Below are 25,096 nucleotides of genomic sequence, written 5' to 3'. Positions count from 1 at the left end.
GTTTTTCCAGTAGTCATGTATGGATGTGAGAGTTGGACTATAAAGAGGGCTGAGCGCCGAAGAATTAATGTGTTTGAACTGTGGTGTTGGAGAAGACTCTTGGGAATCCCTTGGACAGCAGGGAGATCCAACCAGTTCATCCTAAAGGAAATTAGTCCTGAATATTCATTGGAAGGACTGATGTTGAAGCTGAAACTCCAATACTTTGGCCACCTGATGTGAAGAACTGACTCATCTGAAAAGATCCTGATGCTGGGAAAGATTGAAGGTGGGAGGAAAAGGGGATGACAGAAGATGAGATGGTTGGATGGCATGACTGGCTCAATGGACATTAGTTTGAGTAAACTCTGGGAGTTGGTGATGGATAGGGAGGCTTGGCGTGCTGCAGTCTATGGAGTTGCAAAGAGTCAGACATGACTGAGTGACTGAACTGACTGAACTGATTCAAATCCCACTGCTCTCCAAAGTCAAATTCCCTGGGGGTTCTACTGCTATCACTCCAGTCTAAACTGAACCACCATCATGTCTTAGAAGGATAATACTACAACCATACAACCAGGATTCCACAGACCTGGCTCCGCCAAACCCAATCTCTCAAAATCCTCCAGTAATTTTTCATTCCACTCAGTCTGAAATCAATATTCATAGTCAAGTGTCTTCTAGACTCTATGAGATCTCCACCCTACACTGCCCTTGGCATTCCTCCCCTAGCACCTTTTGATCTTCTCTTCTACTATTTTGTTCTTGTTCACTGTACTCTAGCCACACTGGCCATGTGATTCCTCAAGAAGTAAAGGCAGACTCCAACCTCAGGGCCTTTTGCTAACCATTATGCATGCCTGGAGTACTCAACCCCCAGCCACCCACCAACCCCAACACCACCACTCCCTCCCCTGCAGCCATATTATCATGACTCATGCCTTCAAGAGCACTTTGCCTGTTATCACTCTGGTCTTCTTGGACTATTTATTTATTTATCTATTGTTGCACCTCAAGGCATGTGGGATCTTAGTTCCCTGACCAGGGATCAAAAGTGGGCTCCCTGTATTGGAAGGCAGAGTCTTAACCACTGGACCACCAATTTAAAACAGTGCAAGCACCTTTACTCCAAGGCCTCTCTCACAGTCTTCCCTGCATTATTTTTCTCCCTGGCACTCATCATCATCTGACTTACTTCTCATTGACTTTACTTGTTTTAAGCTGCACATGGGCAGGAATCTGTTTCTCATGTACACTGCTATATCCCTAGGATAGTGCCTGGCAGTCATTTGTTGAATGAATAAGAAACCCAAATGCCCAATAAACAGAGGGAAAAATGCCCAAACTCACTGGTAATCAACAAAATATAAATTAAACAAAAATGAGATACTATTTCACACTTAAACATTATCAATTTTTTGTCAAAGATGTGGACAACAAAACAAGTTCTTGGTGTTGGAGGCAACACAGCCATACAAGTATTTTAGAAAGCCGTTAGGCAATATCAAGAACAGCTAAGCAACTATATGCCAATAAACAAACAAACAAACAAGAGCAGCTGTAAGAGGGCAATCCTAAGATTCAACAATTTCACTTCTGGTGTATATAAAAAAAATTATCAAGGATGTTCAAAGTGGCATAATTTGTAAAAGTAAAAAATGTTCATCAGTAGGGGAATACCATATTTTACTTGTCTATTTCCCACTGATGAACACTGGGCTTCCCTGACAGCTCAGTTGGTAAAGAATTCACCTGCAATGCAGAGGACCCCAGTTCGATTCCTGGGTCAGGAAGTTCCCCTGGAGAAAGGATAGGCTATCCACTCCAGTATCCTGGCCTAGAGAATTCTATGGACTGTAGATAGTCCCTGGGGTCCCAAAGAGTTGGACATGACTGAGCGACTTTCACTTTATATGATGAAAACCATTCATCAGCTGAAAGAACGAGGCAAATCTCTTAGTTTTAACATGAATATATCTAGAAGGCAAAATGTGCAGTGTAAAAAGAAAGTTTCAGAATGTTATTTAACACATATAATTTACATAAAGGAAAAATAAAATCTTCTACACAAACTACATCTATGTATCTACATATAGTTTATATTATAAACTAAAAATAAAAATATGGACTAGATATACACTAAATTTACTTATAAGAAAAAATGGAAGAAAAGAGGGACTGAGGAAGAAACATATGGAATTTCAAATTTGTCTTTGACATTTTTCTCAAAAACATGGTAGATAATGTTAACACTTATTCATTTGGAGTAGTGAATATATGAGTGTTTATTATACCATCATTTCTAATTTTCTACATTGAATTTTCATCAGTAAATCAGATACATAAAACTGCTAACTTTATTAAGTCTTTAACATTTATAGTACACAACTACATATCTAAACAAGAAAAATAAAAAGAATTTCTATAATACTGCCTTCTGCTCAGTTATTTTATACTGCATTATCTGAGACCATTTACAAATTATGTTGGCCTTCAAAAGCAGGTTTGTACTTAGAGCAAATAAAGAAAAGTCAACAGAAAAAAAAAATTCATGCATTGTAACAGTTATGTTAATAGAAACCTTTAATAGTCAAAATGCAACATATAGATTGAATTATCATTTTTATTTTTAATTGGAGGATAATTATAATATTGTGATGATTTCTGCCATACATCAACATGAATCAGTCACAGGTATATGTATGTCCCCTCCCTCTTAGATTTCCCTCCCCATCCCACCCCTCCAGGTTGTCACAGAGCACTGGCTTTAGGAATATAGCAAATTCCCACTGTCTATCTATTTTACATATGGTAATATGTATGTTTCAGTGCTACTCTCTTAAATCATCTCACCCTCTCCTTCCCACAATGAATTACTGTTTAAAAAAAACTTAGAGATTCAAGTTTCTTTTTCTATAATAATCAGAAAGAATGACCCATAAACCCTGTTAGCTGAGAAACTGCCTGAATTTTTCATTTTTCATAGTCATTACTGATGACAGAAATTTAAGAACAAATTAGACAAGAAGAAGGAAAGCTATCATGGAATTTAGGATAAAGAATAACTTCTTCCTTTCAAAAATTAGTTGAAACTAGTGTTTAATCAAAATCACAAGAAAAAATCAAAGATTTCTAATGCAAATAATTTAAACAAGAGAATATTTTCTTAACACTACTAAAATAAAATTTACCTTAATGTGCTGTTAATTGCTCCCAGTTTACTAGCTTGCTCACAGTCTTCTAATTCTTTGGTATTATTTGCCACTTTTGAGTACTGAAAGGAAGTTCAGAATAAGTAAGTTTAGTGACAATTATTACCTTTATTTCATTTTCCACTGGCAGAAGAGTCAATTTGTCAATGATAATATATACTAAATATAGATACGTCCTATCATCAAAATCCCTAACACAGAGAAGAAATACAAATGAAAATATGTCACAAATTTCCACCTAATAAGTAAGCAAAGACATTTAAAATGTAGCAATTTGCAGTGGTATGTTGGTGATGATGTGAACTGAGAAGACTCTTGAGAAAGTAACTTAATATTTACGTAGAGCTGCAAATATGAATAAATCCTTGAGCCAGCAGTCCTACTGCTGAATCTATATCCAGAGCAACATTTAAGAACAAGAATCACTCTAGAAAGTTATTTGATACTCTCTCATTATGTTGAGATAGGCATACCCTTTGGCCCAGCAATCTTACTTCTAAATATAGACCTAAAGAAACTCTTACATATGTGCACAATTCGACGAAAGACAAAGATGCCAGTGCGTCATTGTTTGTAATAGCAAAAACCTGAAAACAATTGAAATGTCTATCAACAGAGGAATGGCTAGTCACACAATTATACAAATATCTATATAACTGAGTATTCTACAGCTATTAAAATTAACAAAATCTACATATATCAGCAGAGACAAAATGTTAAAAGCCAATACTGAGTAAAACTATTAAGCAAAAAATGTTTTTAACTTGAAGACACACAAAATATAAATTTATTTTAAAGTTTTAAAAATTTCAAGTAAAAGTTCTATATATTACTTGTAGATACATGTATAATACAACATAAAAAGTATCACAGAAGGATACATGACAACTTCAGCAAAGTGGCTAGCTCTAAGGAGGGAGGAAATATTATTATATAATGGGACTGGGACAGAGTTCAGACAGAATTTCAATTATCTTTATACTATTTATTTTAGATCTGAAATAAAAATACATAAAAAAGGGTAAGCACAAAAGACTGCAAATGGTAGAGAGTATAAGAACAAAATGGAGAGCAAAAGCATTAGGAAGCAGAGAGACAGGGTATGAAAAAGAGGAGTAAAAACACATGCCTGATAAAACACCTGCTGATTAGGTAAACTGACACTGAAGTTATGTTTTATAGTTCTTCCAGAAGTTCTAAAAACAGAACTAAAGTATTTCAAAAGAAGCTATATAATTTAATTGTAAGACTATATTACACCTCATGACTTAATACAAAATTAGGGATTTGGGATTTTCAGGCAAAAACGTGTCCGTTCTCAGCTAACCATATTATGGTTCTCTTTTGCAACCACATCAAGCAATAAGGGGCAAGTTTCACTGTGTAAAGCAGAAATATTTAATGAAGAAAAGTGACTTACCTTATTAGAATTTCCAGCTTTAATTCCAACTGGAATTTTACTCTTAAAAGAACAACAATAGCAATTTAGAAAATGATCTTTATATTTCTTGAGATTTTTCATAAATTATCAATGCCATTATCCTAATTCAAAGACTGTTTTAGTCCACGAGGAGAAAATATACATTCATTCAAATTTCATTTTCACACTACCTCTTGAGATGAAAGGTAAAGAACTACCCCAATGTACAGGCTTGTAAATCACAGTACAGAAAACTAAAAGACAAAGGTTGTCATAATCAGCTCTAATAACTCTCAACGTAGTACATAATAGTTTATATAATTTTTAGGTTCAAAAAGACCCTAGCAAAATACTTTTTCCATAAACTTTATTTCCACAGAAACAACTTTTTAAAAATTCAAAATTATTTGAAATTTATTATATTCAATTAAAAGTTTTACTCAAAGTTGACATTTAAAGTTTAGATAATTTTGAATTAATACTAAAAAGCAAGAGTAAGTTCTTTGACAGAACTGTGGTTGGCAAGGGGAACGGTGTGGGAGAGGGAAGGATTGGGAGTTTGGGGTTAGGAGATACAAACTACTGTATGTAGGATGGATAACAACAAGGCCCTACTGTATAGCACAGGGAACTAAATTCAGCATACTGTGAAAAAACAAAATGGGAAAAAATATAAAAAAGTATTATAAGTATAACTGAGTAACTTTGCTATACAGCAGAAATTATCAACATTGTGGACATGACATAATGTCTCAACAGCAAAATCAACCACACTTCAATAATTTTTTTTTTTAAAGAGTAAGCTCTTTGGTTCATGATTAAACTAAGGTTTACCAACGTACGAATTGCATCAGTTCTTACTATATACAGTAAGAACTGTATATAGGTTTATCTTTTCTGTAAAACCAATAATTCATCTCAAGCATAAATCTATGAATTATTACAACTGGTTTATCAAACACAATCTTCAATAAAAATCATATCTGAAAGCAGACAGTCTCGGGCTGATCCTCAGATCATACCAGGAGACTGATTTCCAACATCTGAATCTATGGATTATCAAATTAATAGCAAATTACCTATTAAAACTTTTTCACATTTCCAACCTAATCAAATTTTCAGAATAAATATTTTTCTGTCAGGCTGAAGAATGTAAGTAACAAAAATGATAAGAAAATTTTCCCCAATGAACAAAGAGATCATGTAGTTAAAACATTAATTGCTGCCAATACTTTATAATTTCAATGTTTTTAGCACCATTAATAGAGGGCAGAAGAGAGAAAACTATAACTCAAGCCAAATGTAACAGTTACAGTTATAAGACCCTGAATTTAAAGTATGGAATACTTATCAAAAGTGCCCTCTCACTGTTGTCTTCTAACTCACATAATATGCTAAAATAAAAGTGTACTTACAGCTTTTTAAAAGGTTTGATGCTAAATGCAGTAACTTGTGACTTAAGCGAATCTTAATACAGGCTACTGAGAAATATTCGGATAGGCACTACAGATGATAGTCATGTGTAACATAAAAACCACAAAAGAGAATTATTAACAGCAATGACAAATGTAAAGCTAATAACTAAAATCAAACATGAAATAAACCTGGCCATTGGCACTAACAATATGAAGCAGTCTGCAAATTACAAAATTAAGTGAGCCTCACGATTAAATTAGACTTCAAATTATGGAATGCAAATTGTAACTCTGTATCATGACAAGTTCGGATTCAATATGAAATGCCTACTAAATTCTCCCTCAAAGAGAGAGAAATACAAATATCCTCACATTAGTTAAAAGAACCAACATAAAGGGATAGTTTTTATCTCCAGAAAGAAATGAAAGAAGATGGCATTGGGAAAGGAAGAGACAAATTTTTAAATACTTGTGTTAGATTTCTTATGTTGGCGATTTACATGCAAATAAACATTTTCACTTATTTTTATTAGAAATTTAAGACTACAAGACAGAGAAGAAGAAACACTGTATGACATCCCTTATATGTGGACTCTAAAAAGAAATGATACAAATGAACTTACAAAATAGAAAGACTCAACAGACTTAAAAGAATGAACTTATGGGGGATAGGGTGGAGGGAAGAGATAGGACGGTTGGGCTGGACATGTATACACTTCTATATTTAGAATGGATAACCAACAAAGACCTACTGTACAGCACATGGAACTCTGTTCAATGTTATGTGGCAGCCTGGATGGGAGGGGTGTTTGGAAGAGAATGGATACATGTATATGTATGGCTGAGTCTCTTCACTGTTCACCGGCAACTATCACACCATTGTTAATTGGCTTTACCCCAGTACAAAATAAAAAGTTAAAAAAAAAATTAAGACTACAGAGGATAATCCACTGCAGACAATAAGAAATTGATATTTTAACATAGAAACAACTTAGAGACACATACTGTGCAAAGTAACTCTTACAGCTCAGCAATAAAACGGCAACTCAAAAAATGGGCAAAGTATTTGAACAGACATGCTTTTGATGAATATATACAAATGGCTAATAAGCACCTGAAAAGATACCTGATATCAGGGAAATGCAAATCAAAACCAAAATGAGATGCCATTTGTAAGGACGGCTAAAACAAAACATAATGCAGAGGACTTCCCTGGTGGCACAGTGGACAGCAATCTGCCTGCCAAAGCGGCAGACATGGGTTCAATTCCTGGTCCAGGAAGATTCCACCTGCTTCCACATGCTGCAGAGCAACTGAGCGCATAGGCCACAACTACTGAGCCTGTGTGCCGCAACCACTGAAGCCCGCACACCTAGAGCCTGTGCTCCCCAACAAGAGAAGTCATGGCTTCTAAGCCCATGCACCACAATGAAGAACAGCCTCCACTTGAGAAAGCCCACACCAAAAAAAAAAAAAAAAGCAATGATAAGACAGCGGTAAGTGTTGACAAGCATGTAGAAACTGGAACCATCATACACTGCTAGAGTCCATGTAAAATGATGCAGCCACAATGGTTAACAGTTTGGCAATTCCTCAAGAGTTAAAGTTACTATATATGATCTAGCAATTTCACTCCAAAGTATACTTAAGAGAATTGAAAAACATACGTACACACAAATATCTGTGCCTGGATATTTATTCATTATTCATAGTAGCCAAAAAGTGGAAACAATCCAAATGTCCATCAACTGATAAATAAACAAGATGAGGTATACCCATACAGTGGAATATTACTCGGCAATGGGATGAAGTATACTGACACACACGATAGCATGGATGGACCTTCAAAACATTATGCTAAGCAAAAGAAACCAGTCACAAATGATCACATACTGTATGATTTTATTTACTTGAAGTGTCCATAATAGGCAAGTTCATAGAGACAGAATGGATTAGTGGTTTCCAGCAGGAGAGAGTAGGAAACAAGGAATGACTGTTCATGGGTAGGGTTTCTTTCTGGGGTAGTGAAATGTATTACAACCAGATAGTGATGACTGTTGTGCAATTCTGTAATATACTAAAACTCACTGAATTGTGCACTTTAGAATGAGTGAATTCTATGGTAGGGCAATTATGTCTGAATAAAGCTGTTATTAAAAATCATGATAGTAATGATATTAAATTAAAATAATAATTCAAGTCCATATTGACATAAACATACAATAAATAAAGGAAAAGCTCTTTATGCAGTAGAATATCAACTAATGTAGAAGAAATGGAATCAGAAAAATCACAAATGGACAATCATCATATAAATAATTAATTCAGGCAAGAATCATGAGTGGATGCTAAAACCATGATGGTAAAAATACGATAGAAAACTGGATGTTTTCATAGTTTCAAAAAATGTTTCCCAGTTTACCATGAAGAAATACAGCCCATACAAGCCTAATCATGTAATCATGATGACGTAATTTGCCTCCCAATAGGACACTGAGAAGGACACAACATCCCTTCTATGGTGTACTGTCCAAAGTGCATGACCTGAATGCAATCATCAGAAAAGGCCAGAAAAACCCAAAATAAGAGGTAGTCTCAAAATAACTAGTGTATTTTAAGGAAAGAAGGAAGGGAAAGGGTTTGTTAAAGAGACAACAAGAGAGAAAGGAACACCGAAGGACTATTCCAGATTAAAGAAGACTAAAGAGATATGACATCCAAATGCAAGGTATGATTCTGGGTCAGAAACTTAGTTGTTGTTGCTATTTCTGTAAAAGCACATTATTAAGTCAGCCGGTGATCTGTGATTAAAGTCTATAGACATTAGTATTATATAAATATTAATTTCCTGATTTTGTTAATTACACTGTGGTTAATAATCTTGTTTTTAAAGAAATATACACTGAAGTATTTAAGGATAAAAGATCATGTTGGTAACATATCTAAATGGTTCAAAATATAATAATATTAATATATACATATAGATGGAAGAAGAGCAACCTTGATCAACATTTAACATTTGGGAAAATATGGATAAAAAGGAAATGGGAATTGTTTGTACTATTCTTGCAACTTTTCTGTAGATCTGAAATTATTGCAAACTGAAAAGTTAAAACATTTTATTCTTAAAGGAACATGTAAATAATTAAAAAAAATTTTTTCCCTTTAGAAAGGACATTGGTTCAGATGTTTTTTTCCTGTTTGTAAGGTAAAAACTAGACTAACTGATTTTAGGTAATAGAACAAAAAAAGTAAAATGAAAATACAGCTTCTAACTAATTACTGTCAAAAGTGAAAGTGAAGTCGAACAGTCGTGTCCGACTCTTTGTGACCCCTATGGACTGTAGCCCGCCAGGCTCCTCTGTCCATGGGATTTTCCTGGCAAGAAACTGCCAAAGAGGAATATAATTAATAATGCTAGATGTCAAAAAATAAAGTCTGAAATGTAGAATTCCCTTACTAATAAGTACAGCCCGTTTTCCTCTCAATGTAACGAGACCAAGTGAAGATCTAACTCCAAGCTTTGAATTTTCCAACTTTTTGCACTCTAATTCCCACTCTAAATTTGAAATTTAAGGTCCAGTAGCATTTTCTTTGCCCACGAAACAAGATGCAGATTCAATAAAGCATGACATAACAGCTAACTGTAGATCTTGCCCTAGAATAGGCCTCCATTTTAGAATCAGACTCTAGTTCTACATCCAGTCTCCAACATCACTGGATACATGAGTGTACTTGGTGGCAAGTACAGACTAAATCTTCCATAATCTGGTTAAAAAGAAGAAAGTTGAGGGCATATGAATCTGATGCCAAGTCCAAATGCTTGGATATAAGCCTAAAATGTAGAGTTCATTCTTATCTAAAAGCCCAAGAGAAAGCATTTCTTTTCTTGATTTTCAAAAAATTTATTTTACCTCTGGACAAGGCTCCACATGACAGTCTTTTATTGAACAATGGCCATCTTCTGCCCAGAAAGGACACGGTCGTTTCAGGTTAACCTTGAGAGAAAGAATGAATGAGCATTAGTCAACATGTGTCACAGTCTTACAGTGCTAAGTATCACTGCGCTGGGCACCAGGGACCCGGTGGTGAAAAGAAAGCTTCGTGTCCTGTGGCATTTGTACAGCTCAGAAGTTAAAACCACTCAAGTTTTTCAGACATCCAAGGTCTAATATAAATTTTTAAAAATAAATGCTATTAGTCCTCTGACACTTCAAAAAGGAATGAAGTCCAAGCACACTGCTCATCTGAAGAACCTGGAAAGCACTACAGGACCACTCTATAATGTCTCCCATCTCCTTACCATCACCCACTGACCAGGTTCTCCCAGGCACCCACTCCCTTAACAGACGTGCACTGAGCACCCATTCTGCACCAGGCGCTGTGTAGGCTCCAGAGGCAGAAAAAGCACACCCTCCCTGCAGCTTATAGTCTTCCGGGGGAACCAGGAATCATCTATTTGAGTGTTTACTTAATTACAAATTCTGGCAAGTGCTACAAAGGAAAATCCAGAGTTCTTTGATGGAAAATATCGGGCTGGTGGCTGGAGACATCTGAGGAGGTGGTGTTTTAGCTGGTGGAAATGTGTGTATGGAAAGGTAACACGACTGGGACGGTTCCGGGAATTGAGAAGGTGACTTAGTTTCACTGACTTTTAGAGGGGAAGGCAGGGAGTGGCAGGGAATGAGGGAGAGGTAGGCAACACAATGCAGGACATTTCAGCAGGGACAAACTCTGGTTTTCATATTCTAACCTAACAGGAAGGCATTAATTCAATAGGACCTCCACATCGATTGCCCAAGCCAAAAATCAAAGCTTCATTCTTACTTCCTCCCTTTCCTTTATCCCCTGCAAACAACTTATTGTTCACTTCTCACCATCTCTTCTGTCACCACCCACTCCTGCCCTGACTCCTGCAAGTCTTCCTGCATCTACTGCTCGCTAGTCTCTAATACAGGAGCTACAATGAGCTCTTTAAAACACAATTCGGAGCATACCAAGCCCTGCTCAAAACCGTCCCACAGATTCCCATCACCTTAAATCCACAGGCCCTCCATCGCCTGGCCTCCTCCCACAGACCTCCAGGCACAATGGCTTTCTGGCTGGGAACACACCAAGCTCCTTCCTGTCTCAGGGCCTTTTTCGGTGGCTCCTCCAGATCTTTTACGGCTCAACCCCCTCCCCTCCTTCAGTTTAGTTCAGTCACTCAGTCGTGTCCGACTCTGGTTCTCTCGAAGATCACCTCAGCAGAGACCTTTCTGATCAGACTCTCTAAAGCAGTGCCCAGTATGCACCCTACACGCTGTATCATTATAGCATTTATCACTACCTGAACATTATCTGCTTATTGTCTGAACCCCTCACTGTAAGAATGGGGATTTAGCCTGGTTCATTATTTTACCCCAGTATCCACAACACATAATAGACACCTCAATAAATTAAATGTGAGGTGAGGTAAGCCATACCCAAATTTACAGAGAAAGAGGCAAAAACAGGTAGAAGCTGGCAACACGAAGAGAAAGCGGTGAACTCTGCCTATGGGATGTCAGGAGGGCCTCCAAGGCAACAGGTAAAATGGCTACGACTACAAGTTTCCTAGAGAAAGAGATTTCTAGGCAGAGGCATCAGGATGTCTGAAGGCAAAAAAGCTTAAAATCACCTGGCACCCTTGGAAACTGCAGGTGCCCCTGAGCTGCTGGCTTGTAAATCTAGCTCCTCCCTGACACCTCCACAGGACAGGCACAGACATCTCAAATGTACTAAGACACCGCAAACTGTGCTCTGCCCTGTAGTAATTCTTGCCATCTCAGTAAATACCAACTCCATTATTCTAGTTCTTCAGGCCAAAATCCTGGATCACCCTAACTCTTCTCTCACCCCATACAGATAACTCTGAAAATCAGGTCAGTTCAAAACACAAGTCCAATTCAATGGCTGAGAGCCCCTCCCATGGGCTGATTCCCTAGGTTCCTGACCCTTGCTCACTGGCCTCCTCCTGCTGTTCCTCAGATACATGAAGCACACCGTGGTCCCTGAGCCTTGACTCTTGTTGCTCCTTAGATAGCCACAAGGCTTGCTTTCTCATTCCCTTGAGGGTTCCTCCAATAGCACCTTCTCAGTTTGCTGTTTTAAGTTGCTACGTTTTAGGCTAAACTGTTACAGAGTGATAGATAATTAATACAAAATGCAACCAGTAGGCTGTGCACACACTGCAACAGGCTGCTCAGGTTACCCTTCAGGAAGAAAGGGCCTCTTACCCCAGCCCTGGAAACATTGCAGGCAGCCAACCTTGGCTAATGAGAGCCACTGTGCACAATGTCACTACATCCAATGACTGGTGTAAGGAAATAAAGGGCTAGACATCCCTCTGCAGTAGGGACAGCTCTGGTTGTACTATCTTAAGAACTCCCCATAGGGGCTTTCCTGGTGACTCAGTGGTAAAGGACCCACCTGCTAATGCAGGAGACACAGGTTCGATCCCTGGTCGAGGAAGATCCCACATGCCTCAGAGCAACTAAGCCGGTGCACCACAACTATTAAGCCTGAGGGCTAGAGCTCGGGAGCTGAAACTACTGAGCCCACAAGCCACAACTCCTGAAGCCCAAGCTCCAGAGAAGAGCAACAAGAGAAGCCACCACAAGGAGAAACCTGAGCACTGCAACTGGAGAGGAGCCCCCATTCACTGCAATGAGAGAAAAGCCCAACACAGCCAAAAGTAAATAAATAAATTCAAAAAATTAAGAACTCCCCCTAAAGTGTCACCTGAGGTCACAGCTTTATTTCCCCCTTTGCCCAGTCCTGATGTCTCCCTTCCTTTTCCTTCTCTACGTTGTTGGTTCCAAGAGCTGCCCCTAATTAACCTCTTGGACACTAAACACAGTCTCAGAGTCAGCTTCCCAGGAACTTAACCTGTGACAACTTGTCCAGCTCTAGAAAAATACATTACTGCTATTTTGGGGGGATCACATTAAATTTATATATTAACTCTGGGGCTTCCCAGGTGGCTCAGTGGTCAAAAATCTGCCTGCCAATGCAAGAGACACAGGGTTGATCCCTGGGTCAGGAAGATCCCCTGGAGAAGGAAATGGCAATACACCCCAGTACTGTTACCTGGAGAATTTCAGAGACAGAGAAGCCTGGTGGGCTACAGTTCATGGGGTTGCAAAAAGTCAGACACAATTTAAGGACTGAACCACAACTTGGGGGAGAGGTAACGTCTTTATGCTACAAAAGACATCTGCCCATTTGTTTGAGCCTACTTTTGTGTCTTGAAGAAGTGTTTTGAAGCTTTCTTCTTTTAGAAATAATAACTGTATTTTTTGATAGATTTATTCCTGTATATTTTATCTTTTTTGCAAATGTAATGGGGATTTCGTCTCCATTATATCTTCTAACATTGTTTGTATTTAAGAAGATATTGATTTTTCAATATTAAATTTATAACCTGCTATCTTAATGTATTTTTTATTATTTGTGTGCAATTTATTATTTAGAGTTTTCTAGATGGAGGAGCCTGGTGGGCTGCAGTCCACGGGGTCGCAAAGAGTCAGACACAACTGAGCGACTTCATGTTCACTTTTCACTTTCATGCACTGGAGAAGGAAATGGCAGCCCACGCCAGTGTTCTTGCCTGGAGAATCCCGGGGACGGGGGAGCCTGGCGGGCAATAGTCCATGGGGTCACAAACAGTTGGACACGACTGAGTGATTAAGCACAACACACACACACACACACACACACACACACACACACATACTATTTCATCTAAGGGTCCAGTATTCAAGGAAACATACAGATGGTTAACAAACACATGAAACGATGCTCAACATCACTCATTATCAGAGAAATGCAAATCAAAACCACAATGAGGTACCATTTCACGCCAGTCAGAATGGCTGCTATCAAAAGTCTACAAGCAATAAATGCTGGAGAGAGTGTGGAGAAAAGGGAACCCTCTTACACTGTTGGTGGGAATGCAAACTAGTACAGCCACTATGGAGAACAGTGTGGAGATTCCTTAAAAAACTGGAAATAGAACTGCCATATGACCCAGCAATCCCACTGCTGGGCATACACACTGAGGAAACCAGAATCAAAAGAGACACGTGTACCCCAGTGTTCATCGCAGCACTGTTTATAATAGCCAGGACATGGGTATTATAACCTAGATGTCCATCAGCAGATGGATGGATAAGAAAGCTGTGGTACATAAACACAACAGAATATCACTCAGCCATTAAAAAGAACATTTGAATCAGTTCTAATGAGGTGGATGAAACTGGAGCCTATTATACAGAGTGAAGTAAGCCAGAAAGAAAAACACCAATACAGTATACTAAAGCATATGTATGGAATTTAGAAAGATGGTAATGATAACCCTGGATGCGAGACAGCAAAAGAGACACAGATGTATAGAACAGTCTTTTGGACTCTGTGGGAGAGCATGAGGGTGGGATGATATGGGAGAATGGCACTGAAACATGTAAAATATCATATGTGAAACGAATCGCCAGTCCAGGTTCGAATACAGGGTGCTTGGGGCTGGTGCACTGGGATGACCCAGAGGGATGGGATGGGGAGGGAGGTGGGAGTGGGGTTCAGGATGGGGAACACCTGTACACTCATGGTGGATTCAAATCAATGTATGGCAAAACCAATACAATATTATAAAGTAAAATTAATTAATTAAAATAAATAAATAAATCAGGCCCCTAACTACCTCTCCAATTCTCCCTCTTATTCACTTTCCTCCCGCTATACTGGTCTTCAAACACCCTATGCCTTTATACCCATAGTTCTACTCCCCTTCCCTAAAATGTTCTTTCTCCAGATCTTGTCATGGTTTACTCTTTCACCTTAGGTAGGTCTTCGCTCAAACAGTCCTTTCCTGACCATCTACCTTCCCCACCCCTATTATTTCTCTTATTTTGCTTTGTTTTTCTCCATAACATTGACATTATCACAGGAAATTATATTTTATTTTTTACTTGTTCAAGGTTTGTCTCTGTAATCATAATAAAAAGTTTCATAAGTTTGGAGGTTTTGTTTTACTCACTATTGTATCCACAGCACCTAGAATATACTCTGCTACAAAGTAATTTGATAAATATTTGGTAAATAAAGGAATGGAATGGATAGTAGAAGACAGAATATATAAATACCAGTTACAGCAGCCAACTGATCAGCTGTCAGAGGTTAGGCTCTTTCTTCTACTTGTATTTCCTTGCTAGATGAATCAAAACTATGTATGTGTGTTTAAAATTAACCTCTTCTCTTAGCTTTCCTGTTGTTGTTTTTTTTTAATTCGTATGTTGACAGAATTCGAAGAGTAGATAGCACCCGAACATCTTAGACTTGAAACTAACTGATTAACTAGATTATTACATTACTCTCCTCTGGAAGAGGGTCTGAATACATTGTGGTTACATTTAGAGTAATTTCAATATATTGGTTGGAACATTTTTTAAATCACATGCATAAGGATGAACTGTATGTTGGCTAGCCAAGCACACTGTTATTTCTGCCTACCTGACTTTCATTTTTCCTCCTTCTGTAACGTCCCCTAATTTTCCTTTGAGAAACAGTTTGCAAATATGCAAATACAAATAGAACTATTAACCAAATTGTCTTTTGGTCAAGGGGTAGGGCTACGTAACCCTACCAAGACCAATTCAGACCTTTCCTCCCAGAAATCTGACTCTTGTATAATATAAAAATATGGGGAAATGGTTAATTTAATTCAAAATTTTGGTATCACAAAGAGAATGGCCATTAATACCTGCTATAATTTCTGTCTCACCTGAAATATGCTTCTTTAGCTTATCTTTCAATTTTGTGAGCTGCCTCACATTTCTTAATAAAACTTCTGTTTTGTTTGTAAGCCAACAAAAGTACCCTACCTTAGGGTACGTAAACCATTGTATCTTTTTTGGAAAATGTGGATGATGTTGACCTAACAGGATTCCAGTGTAATGAATGATTAAATGAGATATTCATCCATGTATTTGAATATTTTAGTGCTTATTATTGACCAGATGGGTGAGGATACAGAAACTGTAAAAACAATTCCAAAAACGGAGGAGTGGAAGAATGAGGCCATGACATTTTGAATGGAGATGTGATCTGGACGTTCTGTGAAGGGATGATCTTTGGTAGAAGGAACACTTCGTTCACTAAACACAGGAAATAGACTGAACCATATGAAGTAGGCAATAGTCAACCTTTCCAGTTTCTAAAAGCAACAATTTCATATGGGTAAGCCTAGTAATAGAAAGGAAGCAAGAGAAAGCAGTTACAAATGCAGACAGACATAAATTTAGGGCTAGGAATTAGAAGAAGGTTTTCTAACCTGTGTTGTTTGTATGAAAAACGTCTAAAATATTAGAAGAGTTTGCTTAGGCATAGATTTCTTTTTGAAATAAGTTTATGGGATCTGCATCTCTAAAGGGTTTTGTATTGAGGAGATATATCCACCTTTTTGTATATTCTTGGTGCTGATGGGAAAAGGGGACAGGTTCCCAAATCTTTAGGTCTCTACTTTGGTATCTTTCTGTACAACTTAAAACTTCACAAATAGTATATTCTTTAACCCTAGAAGCTATTTAAAAGGCTAAGATAATTAAAAATGAACTAAAAATGAAAATTAAAGAAATTATAAACCCAATTGAATACTGAGAGCAAGAGTAGAGGCAAAGAAGTATAACAGCGGCTTTTAACTATTGTTCCTTTGAATCTGCGTTATTGCTACTGCCTTTAAACTACCACTGGCTGTTCTGTGAAGGTCTAGAGTGGGCTCTCAGACTTAAGACCCAAGCTGCAGTCTGTTCTGCTTACGTCCTCAGGCTGTTCTGTCACTCCTCCAGTGAGCCACCCAACAAATACATTTGTTGGGACTTTGCACCTCTAACACTGATAGCACACAACACTGCCAACTGCACAACTTAAAGCCTGGGTAAGTGTGTCTAGATGACAAAACCTAAGTCCCAAGGGAGGCGGACAAAATAAGTCCCAGGTATTTTCAACATCTTAGAGGAATGAGTCTTTGCGCCTGAAAACCCAAACTGACCAATGAGAAATTCCCCAAACACAGGAAGGGAGTTCAGATTCGTAATGTTCAAAAAGACTAACAGGCTTTCACTACAAGAGTTAATACAGTCCAGTGATGAAGGATATACACAGAGTGCTGAGAAGAAAGAAAAGGATTTTCCAAAGAGTTATAAAAGTCACCTCTATAGAGAGCTATAGACAAATCTTCAGGACCGATGGAATCAAGTTATACCACACCTTGTAATAACGAAAATAGTCTCGTTCTTGCAGCTTCTTTATTTTGGGGAAGATTTTGAAGGTGTTGAAGTTATCGATGCTATCAATGTCACACAAGCAGTCATCCAAGACTCCAGTGACCTAGGGAAAAAAACACATATATAATAGAAGAGATGTGAATTAATGTTTCAACTTTAGCAAATCTGTACTATTATGTAATAAGATAAATTATGCCTTCAACTTAGCCAGTATTTGCTGATTAAGACACATAACATTTAAAGCTGTCATGTTTTACAATGGTCAGTTAAATAAAAAAACAACAGAAGGATTACATATACCCATTCGGAAAAAATAAACATTCTTATTCAGTGGTCAAAAGAAAGGTATTGAATACTCTCACCCTTGTCTAACATATACAGAATCCAAACAGTCACTGGAATACTAAGGCAACTACTTCCAAGATTAACCTAGAAATCACAGGCTGTAATAATACTGCCACAGTAACTGTACCTTTCTTTTAGAGTCTCATTCATGGAACCCTTTCATAACAGACATGATGCTAAGAGCACTACATATGTTAACACATTTACCCTTTAAATACCTTATGAAATGGCACTATTCTCACTTTACATAAAAGGAAATTAAAGCTTAGCAAGGTTAAAATAATTTTTTCCAAAGTAGACATAAGACTTAGTCCCAGGTCTATTGTATTTTAAATTAAATGATCTTATTGACTACTCACAGTAATCAAAGAAGAGAAATTAATATTTACAAAGTGAATTCAGAGTCGAAAAATTCCACAAAACATTCTTTGGCTAAATTTAAAAATGGTACTCATTAACATGCACAACTTGGATGAATCTTTATGGAATTATGCTAAATAAAAAAAAAGTCAAACCCAAAAGATGAGATACTACAAGATTTCATTTATATAACATTTTTGAAATGACAAAAGTTTAGAAATGGAAAACAGACTGCTGGTTGCCAGCGCTTAGGGACTGGAGTAGGGGATGGGAGTTGGAGTAGGGAAGCAAGGAGGTAGGTGTGGCTATAAACGGGCAGAAAGGATCCTTGCAGTGATGACATTTTTCAGTATCCTGACTGCAGTGGTGGACACACAAACTCATACCATGTGATATAAAGGTATAGAACTAATCCACAGATACACAAATGAAACAAGTGAAATGAACATACATGATTACATCGATGTCAGTGCTCTATTTATAATATTACACTATATGCTTACAAAATGTGTGTATGTGCTCAGTCATGTCTGACTTTTTGTGACCCCATGGATCATAGCCCACCAGGCTCCTCTGCCGATTTCCTCTTCGGATTTCCTAGGCAAGAATACTGGAGTAGGATGCCATTTTCTACTCCAGGGGATCTTCCCGACCCAGGGATCAAACCCACATATCTTGCATCTCTTACATCAGCAGGCAGATTCTTTACCACTGTGCCACCTGGGAAGCCCTTACAAAATGTTACCACCGGGGAAAAACTGGATAAAGGGTAAATGACATTTTTATGTATTATTTCTCACAATTGCATGGAACAAACAATTATCACAATTAAAACTAAAATTTAAAAACAAAAATGGAATTCAGCCTGTTAAAGGTTATTCATGTGATCCACAGGTGTAATATATGCAAAGAATGATTTTAAAAATGGAAACTTTCTAGTTGTTTCTGTCTCATGCTTTTTCCTTGGGAGTGTAAATGTGTCCCATTTACACTCTAGGCCCCTAAATAATAATAGGGGGAAAAAGGAAACAAAATACATACCAAAAAGCTTTTTAGGCTTGAAAAATACTTTACCCAGTAAGAATGAGTGAGTGCTCATTCTTACAAATTTTTCTTAAATTACTGGATTTTAGTTAGTAAACTGCAGCATTTACAAACATATTATTTGTGGTAGGGGTTGGAATAAGGTACACAAAATTACCACGTACTTATTTCTAACTCTTAAAGACTACTATTAAGACAAAAACTTTGTGTATAACCAAGTTTTTTAAAATAGAAATTAGATAGGAAAAAGAAAAAAAAGGCATCCAAAGTGGAAAGGAAGAAGAAAACTCTATTTGCAGATGATATATACAGAAAATCCTAAAGACTTCATTCACTGAAACAGTTAGAACTAATAAATTCAGCAAGTTCTAGGACACAAAATCAATATATGAAAATAGTGTACAGTGTTTCCATACACTAATAACAAACTATCAGACAAAGAAATTAAGAAATAATTCACTTACAATCAATTACATCAAAAAGAATAAGATAATACCTAGGGAAAAAATAAACCAAGTGGTGAAATGCCTATAAACTATAATATACTGATGGAAAATATTGAATAAATAGAAGACTATTCCATTCTCATGGATTAGAAAAATATTGTTAAAATGTCCTTAGTACTCTAAGCAGGATAAAGACTCAATACAGCCCTGTCAAAATTCCAACAGCATTTTTACAGAATAGAACAGTCCTAAAGATTTGTATGGAACCATAAAAGACCTAGAATAGTCAAAGCAATCATGAAAAAGAACAAAGATGGAGGCATCATGTGCCCCAATTTCAAACTAGATTACAAACCTATAGTCATCAAAACAGTATGATACTGGCAGAAAAACAAACACAGAAGAACAAAACAGAATAAAAAGCCCAGAAAGAAGCCCATGAATATATGGTCAATTAATATATGACAACAGAGCCAAGAATATACAATGGGGAAAGGACAGTCTTTTCAACAATGTTGAGGAAACCAGACAGACAGCCACATGCAAAAGAACGAAACTGTACCACTACCTTACAGCATACGCATTTGAAATTAACTCAAATGGATCAAAGACTTGAACATAATAAGACCTGATACCATAAAACTACTGGAAGAAAATACAGATTTTAAGCTCCTTAACATCAGTCTTGATGATGACTTTTTGGATTTGATACCAAATTAAAAGGTAACAAAAGTAAAAATTAACAAGTAGGACTATGTCAAAATAAAAAGCTTCTGTAAAGCAAAGCAAAACCACTAACAAAAAGAAAAGACAACCTATGGAAATGAAAAAAATATTTGCAAATCATATCTAATAAGGGGTTAATATCCAAAATATATAAAGAACTCACATAACTCAATAGCAAAAAACAATCTGATTAAAAAATGAGCAGTGAAGGCTTCCCTGGTGACTCAGTGGTAAAGAATCCACTTGCCAATGCAGGAGGCACTGGTTCAACCCCACTCTAGGAAGATCCCACGTGCAAAGGAGCAACGAGGCCCCTGCACCACAACTACTGAACAAAACCGAAAACCCTAGAGCCCATGCCCTTCAACAAGAAAAGTCACTGCGATGAGAAGCCCAGGCACTGCAACTAGAGAAAAGCCTGAGCAGCAATGAAGACCCAGCAGAGCCAAACATAAATGAATAAGTAAAAGTACTTTTAAATGGGAAAATATTATTTAAGGATCTAAATATTTTTCCAAAGAAGACATATGAATGGCCAACAAGTACACAAAAAGGTGCTCAATATCACCAACATCAAGAAAATGAAAATCAAAACTATAATGAGATATCATGTCATACCTGTTAGAATGGCTATTATCAAAAAGATCAGAGTAACAAGTGTTGGTGAGGATGTAGAGAAAAGAAAACCCTTGTGCACTGCTCGTGGACTGTAAATTGGCACAACTATTATGGAGAAGAGTATGGAGGTTACAAAAAAACTTTAAAATAGAACTACCACAAAATCCAGCAATTTCACTTTTTGTTATTCACCTGAAGAAAACAAATATACTAACTTAAAGATATATGTAGCCCCATGTTCACTGCAGTATTATTTACAATAACCAAGTATGAAAGTGACCTAAGTATCAACTGAAGGATGAATAAAGAAGATGTCGGATATATACACAATACAGCCGGTAATGGAAAAAAAAAAAATCTGGCCATTTGCAACATGGATGGAACTTGAGGACATTGTGCTAAGTGAAATAAGTCACAGAAAGATAAATACTATATGATCTCACATTCACATGTAGTCTAAACAGAAAACGACAACAAATCCAAGTTCATAAATACAGAGAAAAAACTGTAAAGGATATCTGATTTTTTTTTTTTTTTTTGCACTAATGAGATCAATGCAAAGAAATAGAGGAAAACAACAGAATGGGAAAGACTAGAGATCTCTTCAAGAAAATTAGAGATACCAAGGGAACATCTCATGCAAAGATGGGCTCGATAAAGCACAGAAATGGTATGGACCTAACAGAAGCAGAAGATACTAAGAAGAGGTGGCAAGAATACATGGAAGAATTGTACAAAAAAGATCTTCCGACCCAGATAATCTTGATGATGTGATCACTAATCTAGAGCCAGACATCCTGGAATATGAAGTCAAGTGGGCCTTAGAAAGCATCACTAAGAACAAAGCTAGTGGAGGTGATGGAATTCCAGTTGAGCAGTTTCAAATCCTGAAAGATGATGCTGCAAAAGTGCTGCACTCAATATGCCAGCAAATTTGGAAAACTCAGCAGTGGCCACAAGACTGGAAAAGGTCAGTTTTCATTCCAACCCCAAAGAAAGGCAATGCAAAAGAACGCTCAAACTGCTGCACAATTGCACTCATCTCACATGCTAGTAAAGTAATACTCAAAATTCTCCAAGCCAGGCTTCAGCAATATGTGAACCGTGAACTCCCTGATGTTCAAGCTGGTTTTAGAAAAGGCAGAGGAACCAGAGATCAAATTGCCAACATCCGCTGGATCATGGAAAAAGCAAGAGAGATCCAGAAAAACATCTATTTCTGCTTTATTGACTATGCCAAAGCCTTTGACAGTGTGGATCACAAGAAACTGTGGAAAATTCTGAAAGAGATGGGAATACCAGACCACCTGACCTGCCTCTTGAGAAATCTGTATGCAGGTCAGGAAGCAACAGTTAGAACTGAGCATGGAACAACAGAGTGGTTCCAAATAGGAAAAGGAGTATGTCAAGGCTGTATATTGTCACCCTGCTTATTTAACTTCTATGCAGAGTATATCATAAGAAACGCTGGACTGGAAGAAACACAAGCTGGAATCAAGATTGCTGGGAGAAATATCAATCACCTCAGATATGCAGATGACACCACCCTTATGGCAGAAAGTGAAGAGGAGCTGAAAAGCCTCTTGATGAAAGTGAAAGAGGGGAGTGAAAAAGTTCGCTTAAAGCTCAGCATTCAGAAAACGAAGATCACGGCATCTGGTCCCATCACTTCATGGGAAATAGATGGGAAAACAGTAGAAACAGTGTCAGACTTTATTTTGGGGGGCTCCAAAATCACTGCAGATGGTGACTGCAGCCATGAAATTAAAAGATGCTTACTCCTTGGAAGGAAAGTTATGACCAACCTAGACAGCATATTCAAAAGCAGAGACATTACTTTGCCGACTAAGGTCCGTCTAGTCAAGGCTATGGTTTTTCCATTGGTCATGTATGGATGTGAGAGTTGGACTGTGAAGAAGGCTGAGCGCCAAAGAATTGATGCTTTTGAACTGTGGTGTTGGGGAAGACTCTTGAGAGTCCCTTGGACTGCAAGGAGATCCAACCAGTCCATTCTGAAGGAGATCAACCCTGGGATTTCTTTGGAAGGAATGATGCTAAAGCTGAAGCTCCAGTACTTTGGCCACCTCATGCGAAGAGTTGACTCATTGGAAAAGACTCTGATGCTGGGAGAGATTGGGGGCAGGAGGAGAAGGGGACAGAGGATGAGATGGCTGGATGGCATCACTGACTTGATGGACGTGAGTCTGATTGAACTCCGGGAGATGGTGATGGACAGGGAGGCCTGGCGTGCTGAGATTCATGCGGTCGCAAAGAGTCGGACACAACTGAGCGACTGAACTGAACTGAATGAGGTACAAAGTTCTAATGTTTTATAAAATACTTGTCTTTCTGCTTGTGCAAAATTTCTGTTCATATCTTTTGTTCATTTTTCTATTGGGTTGTATTTTTCAATGTAGTAATCAATATTGCTTTTTCCCTATTCTATTTTAACCTCTGGAACTCATCAAACTAAACCATCTTATTTTATTCTTCATGTTTCTTAAGCTCTCTATAACATTTACTATTCTGTTACCTTTCTGAGCTTCATTCTGAATAATTTATTTGCACTTTTTTCCATTCATTTATTCATTTATCCAATATATTTATTGAGGGCCTAACATAAGCCCTGTACTGTCCTAAGTACTGGGGATGTAACATTAGAAGAAATAAAAGAAAAAAAAGACAAAAATCTCTTCCCTTCAGGTGTTAACATTTTCTTGTGAAGTCGCTCAGTCGTGTCCAACTCTTTGCGAACCCGTGGACTGTACCCTACCAGGCTCCTCTGTCCATGGGATTTTCCAGGCAATAGTACTAGAGTGGATTGCCATTTCCTTCTCCAGGGGATCTTCCCAAACCAGGGATTGAACCCAGTCTCCTGCATTGTAGACAGACACTTTACCGTCTGAGCCACCAGGGAAGCCCCATTTAAACATGGTGATTTTAAATAATACCTGATTATTTGAAAAAAATCTATGCTTATTACAGACCTATTTCTATAATCTGTATTTCTAAATATCACGTTCATGTTGCCTTTGTGTGTTCTGTGATTTTTGACTATTAGCTTATTTTTCTTGACACTTTATCTTCAAAAATTCTTTAGGGCCTGTGTAGACAATGAATTCCTCCAGAGGGGATGGTGATGGTGGTAGTTTAATCACTAAGTCATGTCTGACTCTTTTGCAACCCCATGGACTGTAGACTACCAGGTTCCTCAGTCATGGAATTTCCCAGGTCAGAATACTGGAGTGTGGCCATTTCCTTCTCCAGGGGATCTTCCTGTCCCAGGGATGAACCCATGTCTCCTACATCTCCTGTGTTGGCAGGGAGATTCTTTACCATTGAGCTAACAGGGAAGCCCTCCAGAGGGGATGGATATTTGTTTTTACCTGTAAACTCAGAGCACACCAACCTGAGATTGCTACAAATTAAATTTTCTACTTGAAGATTTTCCCAGTACAGGTAGCATGAATTTCCCAGCTCATGGTTACAAATTCTCAAGGCAGTTTTTCCCCCTCTTCCCCTAGCAAGTTTGTTCATTTTCCCCTTACTTGTGGTGGATTTCATTTCCCCTTATATTTAAGATGTAGCTCTTTGGAGCCCAAGCTTATGGTGAGGGCCCCTTTTACTTCCCTCTATTTGGGCAGACATGGGTTTTATTTCTTGTTTACATGACTCCATACAGTTGTCAGAGCAGAAGCTCAAGGTCTTCAGAGTTCAGGGGAAATCGTCAGGGTAACGGCACTGAAGCAGCACTGAGACTCAAAATTCTGGCTTTCCATTTTGGGGGTTGGGGGAGGCTTTATATATACTTTGATTTCTTGCCAGCTCAGAAATGCACTTAGAAAAAGTTTAAAATCTGAAGCTACTTTTTTATGGGAAGATTAACTTGTTACATCATTTGTATGCACTATGATTTGTTTCTAGTGTTTTATCATACTCAAGGTTGGAAAAAAGTTCATTCAAATAAACTTTTTGGCTAACCCAATACAAAGCACACTTGCATTTCATTTACAAGAACATGGGGTATGTGTTGTACAAATGCTTACTTGTGAACAGAAATATTCTTCAAAAAATTAATTCTTGATTCATGTCAATGTATGGCAAAACCAATACAGTATTGTAAATTAAAATAAAGGAAAAAAATTATTACAAAAAAAAATAAAGGAAATAAAAGCAGAAAAAAAAAATTAATTCTTCCTTTTATTCTTTACTGGTTTTCTTCCAAGTTAGT

At 37.6% G+C, this 25,096-nt stretch overlaps 1 protein-coding gene across 1 annotated transcript in view; it reads right to left on the bottom strand.

Moving 5' to 3' along the window:
• ERO1B (endoplasmic reticulum oxidoreductase 1 beta) overlaps nt 1-25,096 on the bottom strand; it is a 60,512-nt gene that overhangs the window by 31,287 nt on the left and 4,129 nt on the right. Inside the window, exons 2-5 of the mRNA XM_052640087.1 lie at nt 17,310-17,429; nt 9,941-10,024; nt 4,612-4,653; nt 3,171-3,253 (exon numbers count right to left, since the gene is read on the bottom strand). Coding sequence (XP_052496047.1) covers nt 3,171-3,253; nt 4,612-4,653; nt 9,941-10,024; nt 17,310-17,429 — 329 coding nt within the window. The remainder of the gene's footprint in view (nt 1-3,170; nt 3,254-4,611; nt 4,654-9,940; nt 10,025-17,309; nt 17,430-25,096) is intronic.

Source organism: Budorcas taxicolor, chromosome 5 (assembly GCF_023091745.1).
Source record: "Budorcas taxicolor isolate Tak-1 chromosome 5, Takin1.1, whole genome shotgun sequence".
Taxonomy (NCBI): domain Eukaryota; kingdom Metazoa; phylum Chordata; class Mammalia; order Artiodactyla; family Bovidae; genus Budorcas; species Budorcas taxicolor.
Note: the sequence above shows the minus strand (reverse complement) of the source record. Positions and strands in the feature narration are given on the sequence as shown.